The 19,706-nt window shown below is 34.0% G+C and overlaps 2 protein-coding genes and 1 long non-coding RNA gene across 3 annotated transcripts; all 3 read right to left on the bottom strand.

Annotated features, from left to right (window-relative positions):
• Nucleotides 1-734: 734 nt before the first annotated feature.
• On the bottom strand, nucleotides 735-2,528 carry LOC123705529 (forkhead box protein F1-like). The gene is made up of 2 exons (XM_045654352.1): nucleotides 1,811-2,528; nucleotides 735-1,039 (listed from the first exon to the last, which is right to left on the bottom strand). Exons 1-2 carry the CDS (start codon nucleotides 2,526-2,528, stop codon nucleotides 735-737), a joined length of 1,023 nt encoding a protein of 340 aa, XP_045510308.1.
• A 5,505-nt stretch (nucleotides 2,529-8,033) lies between these two features.
• Nucleotides 8,034-11,798, bottom strand: LOC123705432. The gene is made up of 3 exons (XR_006753307.1): nucleotides 11,737-11,798; nucleotides 9,247-9,586; nucleotides 8,034-9,142 (listed from the first exon to the last, which is right to left on the bottom strand). It is a non-coding gene; the product is annotated as an uncharacterized LOC123705432 (long non-coding RNA).
• Nucleotides 11,799-13,779: 1,981 nt separating this feature from the next.
• Nucleotides 13,780-18,203, bottom strand: LOC123705528 (zinc finger protein 2 homolog). Its single transcript, XM_045654351.1, has 4 exons — nucleotides 18,153-18,203; nucleotides 15,467-15,637; nucleotides 15,158-15,372; nucleotides 13,780-15,076 (listed from the first exon to the last, which is right to left on the bottom strand). The coding sequence occupies exons 1-4, from the start codon at nucleotides 18,201-18,203 to the stop codon at nucleotides 13,966-13,968; spliced, it is 1,548 nt and encodes a 515-aa protein (XP_045510307.1). The 3' UTR covers nucleotides 13,780-13,965.
• Nucleotides 18,204-19,706: the final 1,503 nt, after the last annotated feature.

Raw genomic sequence — 19,706 nt, 5'->3', positions numbered from 1 at the left:
TGATTCAGATAATCTCCTTTTTTATATTGGGATTTTTAATTTTGAAATCCGGAATGTTGGTCTTTATTATATTCTTCAGTGGCTATGGTTATGGTTCTGTAAATAGAAGGAATATCTATTCTGGATTTTTATTCTAGGCATGGTTTAGCTATTGTTAACACTTGGTTTAAAAATAAAGATGAACATCTAATAACTTATAAAATCTCTGGAAATAACACCCAAATTGACTTCATTCTCCGTCAAAAGTCTGCTCTTAAAAGCTTAAAAGATTGCAAAGTAATCCCGGGAGAGGCGCTGACTTCACAACATCGACTTCTGGTAGGTATCTAAATTTATACTGCCCAAAAATATAAAGGTCAATTTTGATAGAACACCCAGAATCAAATGGCGCCAACTATACTCTGATAAAGGTAAACAGCTCATTGCATCTTTTATTGAATATTTAGAAAACGATCTGGCTTTAAATTATAACAATAGTACAAACCTAATGTGGGCAAATTTCGAAAAGTTTTGCAAGGAAGAAGCCTCGAAGCATTTGGGAATATCGAAAGGTAGAATTAGTACCAATAAAGATCCTAAAAAAGCTCAAGAGCAGAGAGTACATGTAAATGAAATGAAAATGCTTAGATGGGCGGCCGCCGGCCGGCGTAACTAGACTTGATAAAGTGCGCAATGAGTACATCAGAGGAAGTTTCAAGGTCGCTCCCATCTTAGAAAAACTCACCGAACAGCGTCTAAGATGGTATGGACACGTAATGAGGCGTGAAGAAAACCACGTAGTAAGGAGTGCCCTCCTTACTACGTGGTTTTCTTAGCTTGCCAAATAGAAGAAGGGGTTTAGGATGTCCCTCTGCCACTTGGTGGTCTACCATATCAAAAGACTTGGAGAGAGCCCAATTGAATAAACAGACAACCCAGGATAGACCATCCTGTCGCATGAAAACGAGGAGAGCCGACCCCAAATAAAAGGATAAGGCAAAGGAAGAAGAAGTCAAGTCAATTGAAGCAAATGCCTTTTTATCCATGCTTGCAAAGAAAACTATAATATTTTTAGTAACATAGGTAGATACATGTACAATAATTAAAAGTGCAAATATTACTCAGTTATTTAAAATTATTATTAGCATTTCAACCGACTCGTATTGTAACAGTGAATACAGCACGGGCAGAAACGCGTTCTATATTAAAAAAACTATCAAGTGTTTTGGGACTATTTATGACGTGTTCTTATAAAAACGAATAGTATATCTCAACATTTTGTGTGTAGTTGCTACTGTTAATCATCGAGTAATAAGTCATTTTCGGGCAAACCACTTGAACGGTGACGTGAGCCAGGAACGCAGCCGATGCGGTATACTCAAGAGCTTATTGAAAGATTTACTAGTTTAAAAATTACGTGTTAAAATGCTATACAAGTTTTTGAAGCGCTTCCAAGCGTATTCTTTTTTTGATAAACTATGCAGGTCTACAGACAATTGACTGTAATTTTATCGTAATAAACTGAATAGTCGCAATGATTGGATATTTAAAATTTAAATTGAGTACCTACCTAAATGTTCTTTTTGTAAAAAAACAGCATTAGATATAGCTTATAAGTCTATATTTATGTTAGGTTAGGTATTAGGTCTTTGCACATTTTAATGGCTTAATGAAATGCCGACTAATCAATACCTATTGGTAGGTAGGGAATAGCGGTTATTGCGAATAAAGTAGAAAATGTTTGCAAATAAGCTAATAAAAAAGTATCTATGTACAAATAAAAAAACACGTGATATTACGGTCACTACAAAATATAATTAAAAAAACTCACCGTGTTCGTTTGTGACGTACTGGTAGTTGGGAATCAGGTCCGTGAGGTCGTGTCGAGATGGCGGTGACGACGCCGGCGGTCTGTAGCCCGGATCCACGGCGCTGTAAGCGAGCGGCCACTCGCGCTCCCCCATGCCACCATACGTGCAGTACTCTCCTCCGTAAGAAAGCTGCTGGCTCGTCCCGGCATGGGAATACGCACACGCTCCATAGTCTATTGCGGAAGCTCCACTCGCACTCGAACTGCTCCCGCCACCGAGATCATATCCGGACGGTTGCGACGGAGGCAACGCGGCCACTCCACCTCCACACAAATATCCACCACCTCCGAACTGGGGCTTTAGCGCCTGACACTTACGGCGGAAACCTCGCGGTCGTCGCCTGAACGAGCCCTCTTCGAACATGAACTCAGACGACGGGTCGATGGTCCAATAATGCCCCTTCCCCGGTCTTCCCAGGCCCTTGGGCAACTTAACGAAGCACTCATTCAAGCTCAGGTTGTGGCGAACGGAATTCTTCCAACCTTGATATGAACTTCGGAAAAACGGGAACTGTTGTTGGAGGAATGCGTAAATTTCGCTAAGGGTGAGTTTTTTATTGGGAGAGTGCCGGATGGCCATGACGATGAGGGCGATGTAGGAGAAGGGTGGTTTTTCCTGACGTCGCGTGGCAGGCGCCCGGCGCGCCGCCTCTTCGGTAGTTTGCTCCTCGGTCTTCATACGTGCGCGTCGGACCGCGATCAAGGGAACAGTGCGCCGCCCACCATGTGCGCTGCGCCCGCGCCGCCTTAGGCCGCGCCCCGAACGCCCCGTGCGCACTCCCACGCGATTTCATTAGAGCTACGTTTCCAGAATACTATTGAAATAGATAACACGCTTTAGAGGGCCCACTTGCGCTACATTTTGAAGTAATTTGTTTATATCATCATGTATTTTATAAAGGTTTTACATTAGTAATGGTAAAAATTTGTTATATCTATGAAAATGATTAGCAAAAGTTACTGACAATGAATAAGCATAAAATGATTAATGGAAAGACAAATAAAGCGTATAAGAAGTGAATGTTTGCTAACCTATGAGGATGGTGGATCAGAAGAGCCCGAGAGGTCGTTGCACCGTATTCCCGCAGCCTGTATCATCCACAAACGCGTACAAACACCAAACAGCGGAAAACCCGCTTAGACAATAATATTTATCCGTTGAGCCGTCGCAAGGACGCCTGTCGAACGCCCGCTCTTGACCTAGTACAATTAAACCAAACATTTTACTAGATCTATAAAACAGTTATACGACGTACACCAAATATTTACCATAAAGCGTAAACCAAAAGTTTTGCATTAAACTAACCCGATTTATTTATTCGATACACTAAACTATATTTGTCGAGCAAATGTAGACTCTATATATACGCTATACGGTATACATTTATATTACGCTTCGGGACATTCACAACTACTAAAGCGAACTCATAAAGGAAGTCATTGTAAACGAACAACGCTTTTCAGAATGAGTGATGTAAAAAAATGTAAATATTGTTTTTGTGATAATATATTATTTTTTTTTTATCACTTCATTGTTACGAAATGATACAACTAAAATATAGGTGACCCAAAGCTTGGAACTTTTAAGTTTGTTTTATACTTTGCAGTCTTAATTCAGCATAGGTAGGTATACAGATAATATTGCAATTGCGATAGCGATAGATCTATTTAAATGTTTTGAAATCCGACATAGGTAGGTACAATTAACAACTAATTGATATAAAAAATATAAATAAATTATTTTAAACTGCCTAACAGTTTGGTAGAGTAATTGCCTGCTTATAAATGTAGAAAAGAATATGACAATTTATAACTCCTTTACTTTATTGCACGTAAGATTCAAGAAAACGAAAGAAAAAATTTTTTTTTTTGATACAACTAATATAACTAATTAGTAGACGCATGGGAGGAATAGGTGATTATATTTCATGATCTTTGTAAATTATCATAGAAATAAATAGAAACGACACCAAGTAATACTTGCAACAGTTTAAAGTCTTAAAAGCTCTTCTTGCATCCTCTAATTTGCACGTAATAATAATCATAGCTATTCTCTTTTTAGCAAACTGCTCCAGCATGAGTGTGACTGAGAAGAAAAAGGCCTGTGACGTCACGCAGCGGGAATTATAGCTCCGCCTACAAGATGGCGCAGTAGTACGTCTACGTGCAGTCATTGCCTGATCTTGAACCCTCCATTCATCACCGTTTACGACCAAACGATGTTAGCTTTGAGGTTTTACGGTTTCGCCTTAATTTTTCGTATGCAATTAGACATTTATAGCTTTACACGAATTGATCGCCGGTTGGTAATCTGGTTTCAAATATTATTCACCATTAGTCAATATCTCTATCTCATCAGCAAGCATTAAAAGCTAACTTAAAAAATACGAATCGGTTAGCCAAAAAGCTCATTGTGTGTTAGTATACTTGTTTTGTAGAGCTATTTCAATGGGACGAATGAAGCGAGCTGATAATTTAATTAATATTTAATCTTAATGCGTTTTTATCCTTCATTTCTGGTAGAATGTTTATTAAATAGATACTAACAATTGAAATAAATGCAGTCTCTTACATTCTTTATACCCATTTTAACATTACCGTCATGACGGCAATTACTGCTGATAAGTGATAATATTTTCGTCGAATAACCTGTTTATTATGCAAAATTATATCGCATAAAATAAAGCAATACCTATTGTAAATTTTCATTAATTTATATTTAGATATAAGTACCTAGTACAATTAAGAATTTCCATATTAGATGCTTACTACTTGTCTACCTATTTATCAATCTCTATCTTATGATTAATGACGCTGACTTTTCATACTCAGATCACAAGTCTCAATGTCAACAAGGTGTCAGGTGTTGCAAAGCACATACGCACTTGCAAAGACACCTGAGTCGGTCTTCCTCTAGCTATTATATCAAACATTGTCGTTGATATCAAAACACAAGGTAAATATTATTCATTTACAAAGTGTCCGCCGCTTAACGGTACCTACTTACTTGAAAACATTCCGAACCGGTAAGTACCTAGGTATACATACCTATTACGTAGTCTTTGATATCAATTATGTGAAAAATGTACGATTTAGTTTTTTTTTAATATATCTACTTATATAAGACATTAAATAGGTAAATAAACTTAACATAATCTTTCTCCCACTTCCTAATCCAACTCATTTTATGTATTAGTAGTTAAGTTTGCAAGGTATACAGACATTCATATTTGAGATTCCTTGTATGGCCAGTTAAATGTAAAATCCCATTAAAAAAATTATAATTGATAATTCTTTTTTTTATGTAACTATTAACTAACTAGGTAAATAATATATTTTGATCCGAAATGGAAAATATGCAGGCTTTTCTCGTTGTCATTCAAAAGAATTACGCTATGCATTTATTTTTATTTTGGAACAAACATTAAAATACCTATTTGAAAGTTTTTTTTTTTATCTACGTATATATTCATACAAAATAGAATCATAGTGTCGACGCGAAGCGATATTGCAACGACTGAAATCTATCTGTTTCAGAACATCTATGGTCTAGCCTGCATATACAAGCATCCTTTTCTAACTTTGATTTGCACTTTCAATAATTTACGCATGCGTAAACCTATATCTCTAGACTTTACACGTTTCTGATCTCCTAGTATCTAGATTTCAACTTCATCGCAAAGTTTTCATACATGTTTCAAGAATTATTAGAATTTATATGTAGATATAATAGATTGTAGGGTAGAGCTTTTTTATCTCTCTACGTTCTTTATTTTGTCAATCATGACTCGCAGAAAGCAATATTTGAGTTGTAGGTAGGTACCTACATACCTAATAATCTCTTATAAGCGTTTGAAGTGTAACTAATACGCAATAAGACAAAAAAAAGATTTTCCGTAGAATACCAATCACACCTGTAAAGAACATTTTCCCCGCTATGTAAAAGCCATCAACTTGAACATTATCAGGTGTTGAAAGCGAGTCGTGTTTGATCCGAAACTAAGGCATACAAAACGCGTTCGCTTGCAGGCGAGTAGACCGTAAATTACATTTTATGACGAGGCAGCCATGTGTATTGCGTCCGTCGTCGAACTCAACGCAGCAAGGCATTCGCGACGCAGCTTCACACGAACATTGCTTTGTGAGCAAATGTTTTAATAAGAAACAGACTTCAGGAAGCGAATAGATTTATTCCAACGATTTCATCTGCATAGCTATTTTTGTCTATAAATGTTTCGCAGAATTGTAACAGCCTAGTAGATACGTTAGATCAATCTTCAATAAACTGAATACATATCTACTTATTAGTTTATTAACATTTAAGGTTAAATAAGATTGCTGAATAACTATATATTTATTCATGCACACGTCGGTATTAATATTTCTAAATGAAATTTGGCAAGAATTTATATTTGGGAATTTATATCCTACATTTCACAACCGACGGAATTGGGTATAAGTATCTCAACATGCCCTAAATGATATTTACCAATTCGTATAATTTAATACCGGAATACAGGAAGACCAATGCCGTATAATAAAGGCCATGCCAAAATTCTACAGTTTATCGTTTACAGTTTACACTATGTTTTGATTCCGACATAGATACTACAAAAAATATATGATTTACCACCCACAAGGCGCAGCAAGACTAAAACTTCGAATTTTTCTTCGCTGACTCATTAGCACTGTATATATGAGTAACTATAAACCACATTACTCTCATTAATTCTTGTAGAATCGCGTTCAATTTCAAGTGAAGTGATCGGTTAGGAACATGTGCCAGTCTTTCTCGGCATTTTTCCAACAAAAACACTAGCTGGCATTGTATCGGACGTTAAAGTACCTAATATAAAAATGCAAAAGTGTATATATCTGTACTTTACATGTGTATTTATTCAGGGATTACATACCTAAAGACTAAATAGTAATTAACAAAACCAAAATTTGTTCAGATTACGACCCCGAAACGCTAAATAAAATTGAATAAGGTGAATACATTTTTAATAGTACCTAGATACTAAACTAGGTACTTGGCACGTTAAAACGCGATGCAATTTATATTTTTAATCCATCACATTAACCTTCAGTCCCGAAAATATTGAAGTTCAAACCGTCTTTGAAATACGAATAAACATTCAGTGTTCATGTGTGTGTGTGACATCTTCCTGTTCACACCTACAATCATGAGCATCCATTACTAGAGGGCCGAATGTAAACAATATCGTCTGACGGCGACTTGAAAAAGCCGTCTTTTGTACTTACCGCACAAGTAGGAAATAGTTTATTATTTTGATATAGAAAGCCGGTGCGGAGGTATTTATAAAATCGATTGTATAAACGTTTCTGTAATCAAATTCTATGTCTCTTAGTAAATGTTAGTGTCTTGAAAACTAAATTATGAGATTTTGTTCTGGTCCAAATAGGATTTCTTTATAATATTATGTATTTTTTATTCTTCCTAATAAATAAATAAATCAAAAATTATTTATTTGGAACATAATAGGTACATATCATCGATTTAATCTATGATTTTTCAATAGGTATATCTATCAATCGTGTGTTTGATTTGTGATCATTTAAAATGTTAATCTATCAGAAGTAAATCGAAATAAATGGGATCACACGGCTGAGCTTTCAAAAAGAAAATAATCATCAAAATCGGTTCACCCAGTCGAAAGTTCTAAGGTAGTCGAAGGTTCTAACCCAAAAAAGTAGAGCCAGATTTAGAACCTCCTTCTTTTTTTGGAGGCCAGTTTCCAGTTGAAAAGAATATATTTTGTACAATATCTTGAATATTGTATGACTCCGTGCATATTCTTTAAGATAATATTATTATGAAAATTTTAAAACATATTTAGGTATTTCTATATACTTATGTTCTGCCTTACGTATTTGGCTATCACTTTATCTTGACTTATCATTAGCAACAGCACAAATTTTTATCATGTACCTATAGGCTTGTTTAAGTAGATAGGCCGAAACAGTCAGTGTTTGCTACTTTAGGTAATATTAGTTAATTATGTACATACGTAAGCATTATTCAAGCAAATAACAATTATAGTTTATTACGTTTTAGGTCATTTAAATAATTTCCAAAACAACGAAGTCGAATGGAAGAGATTGCGTTAATAGATAATAATTAATGTTTGAGACAAGTAGGTTGCACAATGAAAAATCATTATAATGTTGACACATTTATTAAGAGGGAATATATGAAGTACGTTGACATCCACGAGAGAGAATACTTGGACAATTGAGCCGTAATCACAATGGAAAAATGTCCCTATCGAAACGTCTTGCAATCGGACTTGCCATGCAGACTTTCGACAATGTTTTTTTCAAATCTAAACTTACATTCTAAAAATTATAACAATACAAATTAATTTTGAAACCAAACAGTTCGTTCAAAAGTTATGAAAATATAAGAAATCATATCTTAATGATAGACCTAAACTTTTTGTTTAAATTATAAAATATCGAAAGCTATTTATTTTTTTCGTAAATTCGAATAAGAATTAAATACGAAATTATAGTAACGATGGTAATTATCCGTAATTTTTATAATTAACAATAAGTGCAATACGCAAACGGCAAAACCAATTCTTTAACGCAATAATAATATTAATAAAAAACCAATAATGATTGAATTTCCTTACGGATGAGAATATTTTCATGTTTTATTAAAAAAAAAAAACAAGTCAATATACCTCAACCCATAAGCAAAACAACCACTTTGTGAAAGGTACTAGGCATCGGCAGAGAGAACAAACTCCAATGGATCGATCCATCGATGCCTAGAACCAATAACGTATCTACAAATTACATCTTATCTAATTAAATACATATTCATAAATACGCTTACAATAAAATTAATAGCTATACAAAACAATAGGGATATTAGTCCTGAATCAGTTGCAAGCAAAAACATATTACAATTGCAATGCAAATTGAAAAATATTTATCTTATTTCATGATACATAATATATATAATATACAATAATTCGCAAATATAATTTGGCTCACAATTTTTAGGCGGAAGGGAATAAATATAAACATACAGTATACGTGTTATAAAGATTTAGAAATAGATGCATACATAAATATATAATATACCTACAAATAATTACCATTTGTACTTACCCCTTTAAATATATACATACATATAGAAGAGTACATATGTATACATATCAAGGTGTAAGTACAAATAATAGTCAGGGTATCTTAATCCTAAAGTTCTGAAGTTCAATGTAGTCTCTTTTCCAAAATGATATCGGCTTTAATCTCCGTACTCTGAAAAAGAAAAAAAGAAAAAATGCCATTTGCCATAGTATTAACAATAATAAAATTATATTCGCTTGGATGCATGTACAAATGCAAATAAATTATTTATTTACCTGTATTCTTCTCTCATTTTCTCTGTTAATTTACTTGCTTCCGCAGGTCCTCTTGACACGGCGGTAAGCGTTATACTCTTGGAAGTCCTCCACGGGTTGATAAATTGGGACAAGAAAATTGTGGCGCCCACGGCGGGGTATGTCTTGCTCATTGTAGAACCTGTTGGACGACAAGAACGACCACTCATAGGCAGCTTCACGAACAAATTTTCGGAGCTCCATTGGAATGTTATTGAGGCTTGCCAGCCCGATCTTGCACATAGCGCATTCGACTTCATTGTTCGCATCCATTTTGTCGCAATTCATTATAGAATCTTCTGATTGATTTAATCAGGCTACTCTGAAAATCACACAAATTAAATTTTAATGTTATTTTTTAGGAAACATCAAGCGCCAAAATAATATCGACGTATAAAAGGTTAAAAATTTTTTTGACTATGATTGGGGCATGGTTATTTTTAAAGACTTAAAACATTACGCGCGGCATATTTTTTGTTTTTGGATTCAACCCTTGCATAGGTAGTTTACCCTTGGTCGGCGGATGTAAACAAATGTAAATCACGGCCAGATCGGCCACATGTGTTCTGGTCGAGGTTAAAAGTTTTAGTGGGCACGGTGATGAGAAAAAATGCTAATGTTTTACAACACACCCGTCCGCATCGGTCGATATCTGGGGTATCGGGTGTGAACTGCGCAGAAACAGAACGCAAAATTTATGAACAAAATTTTGTACGAACACAATATGTGAATTCCCAATTGCGTTTTTTTATATAGTTATTGATTTAACCCTTAAAGCTTTTCTGTCACTTTTTTAGTACATGTACTTATTGCCGTGTAAATCTTGAACGTTCCAAAAAATCTAGAAAATTGACTACGTTGGAGAAAGTACGATAACAATCCTTTATTTTTCTCCTACATGCCAATTATAGAGATCATTTGATTCGTGTGCTAGGTGACTGTTGAATTTAGGGATTTCCGGAATTAGTGATGGTTTGTGTTTCTGGTCAATAATAGCTTTTATGAAATAGTTTCCGTGTTTGATTTCTATTGATTTAACTTTCAGGTGAGATAAACTGTTGTTTTTGCTCTAAAGATTATGAAATATTCAAATAATTCTATGACAAAACATCCGAAATATAGCTGGTCCGTTTTTTGGGACAGTGCCGTAGATACAGGTAACTAAGAACCATTTGGCATGTCCCAAGAAACGGACGTTGCCATGATTCGTACTTTAATAAAATATCACTTTTATGGGATTTCTTTGCTTGAGTCTTTAATTATATGTAGAATTATTTTTAATTAAGTTCAAAATGACGAATATAATCTAAGATCAGTTAAATCTGTTGGGTCTACAATAGAACCGGGAGTTCCTCGACCCCCACATACATTTCGACTAAATGTCCTAATCATCGGCCAAATATCACTTCACATTTAGAAAAAACCATTATTATTTGTATTAAATGAAACCAAAGGTTGCTTGACACAAAATAATAAATGTTATTTAACATTCCACCCAACTAAATAGTGTGATTGAGCTCGAGAGGGCTCAATTATCATTTGTTAGGTATTTAGTTAAAATTGAAGAATTTTTTGTTATAAAAGATAGTGAAAATACTGTGATACAATAAAACAATAAAATGCTATTTGAAATTGATTTCAATTGTGTTATATTAAGTGAATATTTATTTTTTTCATTCTTATTTTATAACCTGTATGACAGCGTTGTCCGTTTTTTGAGACAGCAATGAAGATGGGGTTCTTGGCAAAGGCCGTTTTAACGGACATCCTGAAAAACCTACTTACAGAAAATTTGTTTTATTTTTTTCTCTACTATAGTATTTTTTAATCAATAACTATCACTAAAATCAATTCAAGTCATATCTGGGTACATTATTTCAGGGCTTGCCGTGTTAAGGGTTAAGGAGATATTGGAAGATACAAGTTTTTAAAACTACCATTTCACTTTCACAACCACAAAAAGCGACAATAACTTTCTAACACACTTTATGATATTTACGATATATGAACAGACATTATATTTTTTTGAGATTAAATTAAAGGATGTCTGTTCAGGATACAGCCATCAGCGCGTTCCCTTTGTTTTCACTGCATCATCGTACTCGGTTCTAAGAAAATATACAAAAGACTAAAATGTAACCGCGTCTCGGCCACACGCTCCGTTGTTTTGACTACTCGTCATTGCATTACTAAAATATCCCCGAATAAACAACGCCCAGTCTTATAGTATATTATTATTAGTCTGTGCCCAGTCTATTGTCGTGGTTATTGATCGCGTGCCCTAGTACGACGCATGTCCTCTAAAGGATCCCTTTGTGTCGTCCGTAGATAAATTTGAAGACCAAAATTTCTTCTAAATTAATACAATTTTTAATTCACATTATACTATCTGGGATATGGAATTAATATTGAAGTAAAAATTAATACAATCTATGGTAAATTTATGTAAATGAGGGGTGTATGAAAACTTACCTCACAGCAAACACCGGCAGGTTCAAGTGCTTTCAGTAGACTGGAATGGGGTGACTCGAAACGCATTGATTGCATCTACTGCGCCATCGCAGTGGCCATGCAAGCATTGGTTGCAAGTTTATCATAGCTCATCGATATTTCAGATGTCCTAGTAATAAAGAAACTAACCGGCCAACCCTCGCGTCCGACGTACCTTGATATAAAACACATACTATTTTGTCCTACTCTAACAATTACTACAAAATCTGTACTCTTTCCACCAAAATATGCGTGTTACTATGTCGAGTACAATTTTCAATGTATCCTCATTTTTATTTACAATTTATGCTGTTTTAAAAAAAATGACTGAGTAACTATGTATTTGTACAATTCTACTTTACATTTAATAACTTTAACTTCATTTTTATTAATTAGGTACAATGTCTACCAGCTATACCCAGAATTCAGTAGCATATATCTACTATAATAATTATTGATAGAGAGGTTAGTTATAATAATAATTATCAATATATTATGTCTTAAAACGGCTCTCTTTTCAATCGTAAACATAATACATATAAAGTTACAAAAAATAAGTTGATAGTGAGGATGTTTACCTACTGAAGATATCGCAAATATTTTCAGTATACCCTTTCCTAATATCGCCAAAAATATTATGAATATGTAAGTAGGTGCCTAACTGCCCGTAGGTGTGTCTGTCTGTCTCATTTTCGCCCCTTGAACGGACTTAGATGATATTTGGTACAGATATCGTTTGAGAACTAAGAAATGGCTTATGATAGGTTTTATCACGAAAATCCCTCGGAAAAAGAAACTATGTACCTATGTAATTTTTCTTTCCGAAAGCGTGAGTGGAAAGCTAGTTATAAAATTAAAAAAAAAACGTACTTAAATCAATATTTATTTTAAAAAAACAATTGTTGACAAGGAACTTTTAACTATATTATTATCTAATTATTCTAAGGGCCGATTTTTCAATCCTTGGTTAAAATTTATACGTCCAATTAAGTATTACACAAACATTTTAAAATGTCACCTGTAAACTGTCTAAAACGGACAATTAGAATACATTTTTGAAATGGTAGTTTAATACGTTATTCGATGAAGTTTTAACCAACGACTGAAAAATCAGCCCTAAATAAATCAATCCTTAGTGATATGATCATCAAAAATCATTACTTGTGGGTCTTCAGCAATAGGATTCTGATACGAGGCCGGTAAGGACTCTAACTCTGCGGCGTAATAAATTATTTCGCCATCTTGTACCGGCTCAACATTAGCAAATTTCAGAAAATCAATAGGAATAGGATCCTGCTGCTCTACAGCTTGAGTAATTTGTTCAATTAATCAATATTCATTTTACAAAACATTTGTTGACAATGAAATTAGCAAAAACAATTTTTAGAACTTACTAGAAAATGATTATATTTTTAATTATTCTAAGGGCTGATTTTTCAATCCTTGGTTAAAATTTATCCGTCCAATAAATTATTACACGATAATATTAAAATGTCACGTAAACTGTCAAATGCAGGTAGGTAATTAGAATACATTTTTGAAATGATAGTTTGATACGTTATTCGATGAATAAGTTTTAACCAACGACTGAAAAATCAGCCCTAAATAAATCAATCCTTAGTGATAAGATCATCAAAATCATTACTTGTGGGTCTTAAGCAATAGGATTCTGATACGAGGCCGGTAAGGACTCTAACTCTACGGCGTTATAAATTATTTCGCCATCTTGTACCGGCTCAACATTAGCAAATTTCAGAAAATCAATAGGATCCTGCTGCTCTACAACTTGAGTAATTTGTTCAATTAATCAATATTCATTTTACGAAACATTTGTTGACAATGAAATTAGCAATTATATTTTTAAAACTTACTAAAAAATGATTGTATTTTTAATTATTCTAACTAAACCACTACTTAGTGATATGATCATCAAAAAACATTACTTGTGGGTCTTAAGCAACAGGATTCTGATACGAGGCCGGTAAGGACTCTCTGCGGCGTAATAAATTATTTCGCCATCTTGTACCGGCTCAACATTAGCAAATTTCAGAAAATCAATAGGAATAGGATCCTGCTGCTCTACAGCTTGAGTAATTTGTTCAATTAATCAATATTCATTTTACAAAACATTTGTTGACAATGAAATTAGCAAAAACAATTTTTAGAACTTACTAGAAAATGATTATATTTTTAATTATTCTAACTAAACCACTACTTAGTGATATGATCATCAAAAAACATAACTTGTGGGTCTAAAGCCATAGGATTTTGATACGAAGCCGGTAAGGACTCTAACTCTGCGGCGTAATAAATCGTTTCGCCATCTTGTACCGGCTCAACATTAGCAAAATTTAGAAAATCAATAGGATCCTGCTGCTCTACACCTTGAGTAAATTCTTCAACTATTAACCTATTGGTCTCGTCAACGTTCGAGTGCATCTGGTAGGTCTTTTCGCCATCTTGTACTCGCTGAACATTCGACAAATTTAGAAAATCAATAGGATCCTGCTGCTCTACGGCACGGGGGAACTCTTGAGCCGCCAACGTATTCGTCTCATCGACAGGAAAACGCATGTGGAAGACGGTTTCAGCATCTTGCCCGGGCTGATCATTCGTTAAATTCAGAAAATCAATCGGACCCTGGTGCTCTACAGCTTGGTCGTATTGTTCTACCATTAACCCATTTGTCACGCCGACATGCGAACGCATGTGAAAGTTTAAGTGACTGCTCTGTTTAAATCTCCTTCCACAAACTGGGCACTCGAACGGCTGAATATTTGTATGTGTACGCATATGCTGACGTAAGTGCACTGACTGAGAGAAGCACTTGCTGCATATGACACATTTAAAAGGCTTTACTTTAGTATGTGTACGCAAATGCTGATCCAATCCCGCCTTTTGAGTAAAGGCTTTTGTACAAAACGAACATACAAACGGACGTATGCCGGTGTGCATTCGCATGTGTTGCTGTAGCCCTCCCAGCTGCGTAAAGCGTTTAGAGCAAATAGAACACTGGTGTGGTTTCAATTTGGCGTGTATTAAACGATTGTGCTCTTCGTATCTAGTTCTTTCGAAAAAGACTTGTCCGCATAAGCGACATGGAAAAGATATGTTATTAGTCATATTAAACTGCGATGGCAATGTGTTAGCGGAAATATCTCTATCTAGCCGTTTCTCACATACTTGACAACGTAACGCAGCCTTGCGTCGCTTCGTATGTTTTTCACGATAATGCAGGGAATATTCGCAACAGTTGAAGAAAATTTGGTGACATTGCAAATCTGGACTATACGATGAAGGTAGAGTACAGGTAAATGGGCCCCTGGATAAAAAACAAAATATTAATCAAAATATTTATTATAATATAAATTATGTATAATATTTTAAAATGGATTGTTTAAACCTTAAATCTACTGGTGCTTTCGGAGTTTCCATTTGTGTTCTACTAAGAACTCCATCTTGTCTAGATCGTTTTGCAGATATAGCAATGTCATCACCTTCTGTCTTCGCTATGATATAGCTTGTGTCTTCATTAAAAGTACGTTTGGATAAGTTATTGTCGACGACGAATGTCTCATTTAGGGAGATAAATTTGAAATCTGGGTATTTTTCTAAAATCTAATAAAGAAACAAAATTTGTTGTAACATTAAACAACTAAATTACCTATACGATTTTCAACCTTTCAACAGAAATAAAAATTAAAAGCCTTACTTGGTCGTTTCTGGGGTCGTTAATTTTTTGTTCTGTTTCACTGTTTGAGACATCAGCATCATCATGATGTAATCTCGTATGATTTTGTAAGGCTATGCTGTTATAAAATGTTTTTTTGCATATACGACACTCATATATCGCCATTACTTCGTCTTGGCTAGAGGGATTTCTCTACAAACCATAAGATAGATCAGTAAACTATTAAGAGGGCTTATTCAATTTAACGCAAGTCAAAATCTCCGCGATCTATTACGATAGATCGCGGCTTGCGCTATCCTTTTACTATGAACAGCATAAGTCCACAGGAGAGCGCTGAGCAACATATCCTCTCTCTGGAAAGGCTCGCTGCCGACAAAAGTACTCTGTGCTGCCGACTGATTTTAATCGGGTCGCGCGCAGTGTTTTATAGTACTTTAAAAAAAATGTAGAAAAATAATAGAGGTACCTTAGTTGATTTTTTAAATTTTATCTTATATAAGTAAGACGTTCTTTTATTGCAATATGTATAAATTATATTAAACTAAGTCAAATATCTTGGTGAAAATAATCATTTTGTCGACTATAATTTCTAAAAAAATTCACATTGTTCGGATTTTAATTTCGTAAGTTAGGAGTCCAAAATAAAAAAATCTTTTAACTAACTATTTTAATAAGGATTTTAGCAGTTAGTTAAAAAAAATTGTGTGTTAGATCTGTCAGCGATTTCAGATATTTTTAGCTTCGAAATTGACACTAAAAGCGAAATCAAGTAATCATCGGCTCAGTTATCTTGATGGTATTCACAAATACTGTATTAATTGAAAAAAAACTCTTAACTAACTATATAGACAATAAAATTTCCTAAAATTATTAGTAATTCATATGTTTTTAAGATAAGTGGTTGATGGACAATCTGGTTTGAAAAATCACATATTTGAGCCAAACAGCGCACGGACCGCGTACACGGCCTTAAATAGAAAACCGGCCAAGTGCGAGTCGGGCTCGCGCACAAAGGGTTCCGTAGCAGCAAATATAATAAACTTATTATGTCAATTTATACACCTGGTGAATGGAGCCTAAACTCTCCCGATATTTTGCCTTGTACTTTTATGTATGAATATTAATTTTATATATGTATTTATAAATATTCCGTGCTATAGGCGTGCCCAAATCGGCTTGTGATAGGATTAACGCGTTTTAAAAATATTGGTTCGATGGATATGTTTAACCTATTATTACTCAACAATCACATTTGTAATATTAAACTTTATCAAATGCACAATGTATTTAAGGTACATTACTGGATAAGGATTAATGGCGTATTGCTTGAATAAGCTAATATTTCTCGTAAAAAGTACCTACATTATAAAGATTTTATATCATCGCGGATTTTTAAAGGTGTACAATACTGTAGTATATTTTTTGATCTATCTTATAAGGTTCAGCCATCGTTTTCAGTGTAAGCACAATAACTTAACCAAAATTACAGTTAAATCAACCTATCTCAAAAACTATAAGAGATACTTTGATCAAACCAAAAATCGTTGAAAGAGTTAATTAGCATGCATCACCTCTATTTTTTTTAGAATTTTATACCCCGTAGTTATAAAAATAGAGGGGGGGGGACATACTTTTTACGACTTTGAGAGCTGATATCTCAAAAACCGTTCACTTTAAGAAAAATGTTTTTTAGAAAACTTTATATCATTTTAAAAGACCTTTCCATTGATACCCCACACGGGTATGTACATCGAAAAAAAAAATTTCATCCCTCAGTTACATGTATGGGGGGCCCCACCCCCAATTCTTTTTTTTACTATTTAGTGTCATATTTTTGTAGCGGTTCATACAACACATATTCCCATCAAATTTCATCACTGTAGTACTTATAGTTTCCGAGTAAATCGGCTGTGACAGACGGACAGACGGACAGACGGACAGACGGACATGACGAAACTATAAGGGTTCCGTTTTTGCCATTTTGGCTACGGAACCCTAAAAACCAACGAAAGTTTTTATGACAAAAATTTTATTCCTCGATTGGATAAAAAAACATGTAAGTAGATAGTTACAGTAATGAATGTCTAAAACTATTTATACCTGATTATTTATATTATACAGCTTACAATATCGATCATAAGAAATTTTCATAAGGAATATCGAGTAGGTATTACCTACAAGAAAGGAAAAGGTTCGTAATTCGGTCGGTATATTTGTTTTTCCCTATCTATTAATTCACGTATCGATTAGCGTATTAATTAATAGTGCGTATAAATTATATTTCACGTATTAATTAATTCATTAACGGTTAATAGGAGAATCAGCCTCCTATCCAACTTCCTACCAACTATGAAGAAAATCTCAAACATATACCTAGATACTTAGGTTATAATATAAAATCGGACAGCGGTCATGGCATCATCTAACTCCAGTAAAATTACCTAATTACAAAAAATATATAATAAGTTTAGATATAAAAATAAAAAGATAATAATTATTATACTTAAATTAAGTACTGTCATTACGTACGTTATCTAACTAGGTAACTATAATAAGTCTTGGCAATTGGGAACAGTATGAATTTTTTTTTATATTAATTTAATCCTCATCATCATGAACTATATCTATCAACGGCGGCGTAGAATTATTATAATAAATTAAAAACTCAAGTAAATTTATAATAATGAATCAAAACCTGTTTACTAACATGATCCAAGTCATATTCCCTCGTGGAATGGTTAAGCTGTTCCATGGCCATGTTTTGCGCGCAACCGCGCTTTTTTGTAATTTTAGGTAGGTACCAATATTTGCTTGTCGTACACTTATCAAGGTTTGAAAATTGAAAGGTAAACGATGAAGGTATTTTTAATATTTCTTATTTTTTACAAAATTCAATTATTATAAATAATTCGACCAATGATTATGTACCTATGTAATTATTGCAAAATAACCAATAGGTAGGTACAAACTACAACGAAAATTAAATTTTAAAAAGCAGTACAGATTATAAAGACAACAGATAATAAATGTGTCTATGCTTATTATTACCACAGATTATTACACATTCTTCTCAGCTTAAAATATAATTTTATACGATACCTTTTAATCTTAGCGCTTTGTTGCAACCTGATAGAACGACAAAGAAACAAGCAACTGTCGCATTATTTTATAACATTGTACCTATTCCAGAAAACACTAGTAGTCCTATTAATATTAGTAACATTTACGGCTTGTTTTATGTTTATGCAGTTGATTTATGAATTAATGCCTTGATTAATACTAACAAAATATGAACCTACGTGTAAATCAATAATTTTATGGTATTCCATTGATCCACTTGATCCACATGATCTAATATTATATTTTTTTATCTTTGGTTAAATTCTTGGTTAGGCCCCGTTTCCACCTGCAAGTAAACTTCTGCGAGAACTGTCCGACAGTCTGTCTGACAGCAGCTTGCATGTGTAAACTATGTTGCAAGTTCTGTCGCGACAGTTTGTCAAGCGCTTCTTGCGAGAAGTTGCGAAAGCATGTGTAAACATGACTGCGTCTACTCGCGACAGATCTCGCAGCTTATCGGTCTAGTTCCGTATATCTCGCAGCAAGCTGCAAGTATCGCCCGCACGGCTTTTGATTTTTGTTTATTTGAAATTAATGAGTCGTGAATGCTCTTGTGAAGAATGAAGAAACTATAAAGTCAATAGGATTATATGAGGTCTTAAGATGGAATAATGTGATTATTTTTTGAAAATGAAATGAAAATGAAATGAAATAATTCACAATTGGCATACAATATATTTATATTATGATTATCTAATTTTATAATTTAACTAAGTTATTACATATTAAACAATATATTATTTACATTAGTTCATTAGATCATTTTACATTAAATAGTACACATTATAAATTATAGTATACGATTTATTTCACAAAATAGAATAGAAAAATTGTGACAGTAATTCCTATCCCGTCACTCGCAAGATCGTGTGTAAACACCTCCGCGATAAGTTGCGATAGTATGATCCGCGAGCTTCTCGCACGACATTTATTGCAGCAATAAATTGCAGGATATGTAAACGACATTGCAAGTAACTCATGCAAAACTTCCGCGAGTTTACTTGCAGGTGGAAACGGGGCCTTAAATTCAAATAAAATCAGTGTCAAGCAAGGTGTCAAGTGTCAATAACATCAAACTGACGTAGGTCTATTTTCAATTTCATTCGTTGTTTAGGGATGTCGAAAGTGAAAAAAAATATCG

Source organism: Colias croceus, chromosome Z (genome assembly GCF_905220415.1).
Source record: "Colias croceus chromosome Z, ilColCroc2.1".
In the NCBI taxonomy this organism is placed as follows: Eukaryota; Metazoa; Arthropoda; class Insecta; order Lepidoptera; family Pieridae; genus Colias; species Colias croceus.
The sequence above is the reverse complement of the archived record's forward strand: the minus strand, read 5'-3'. Positions and strand labels throughout refer to the sequence as shown.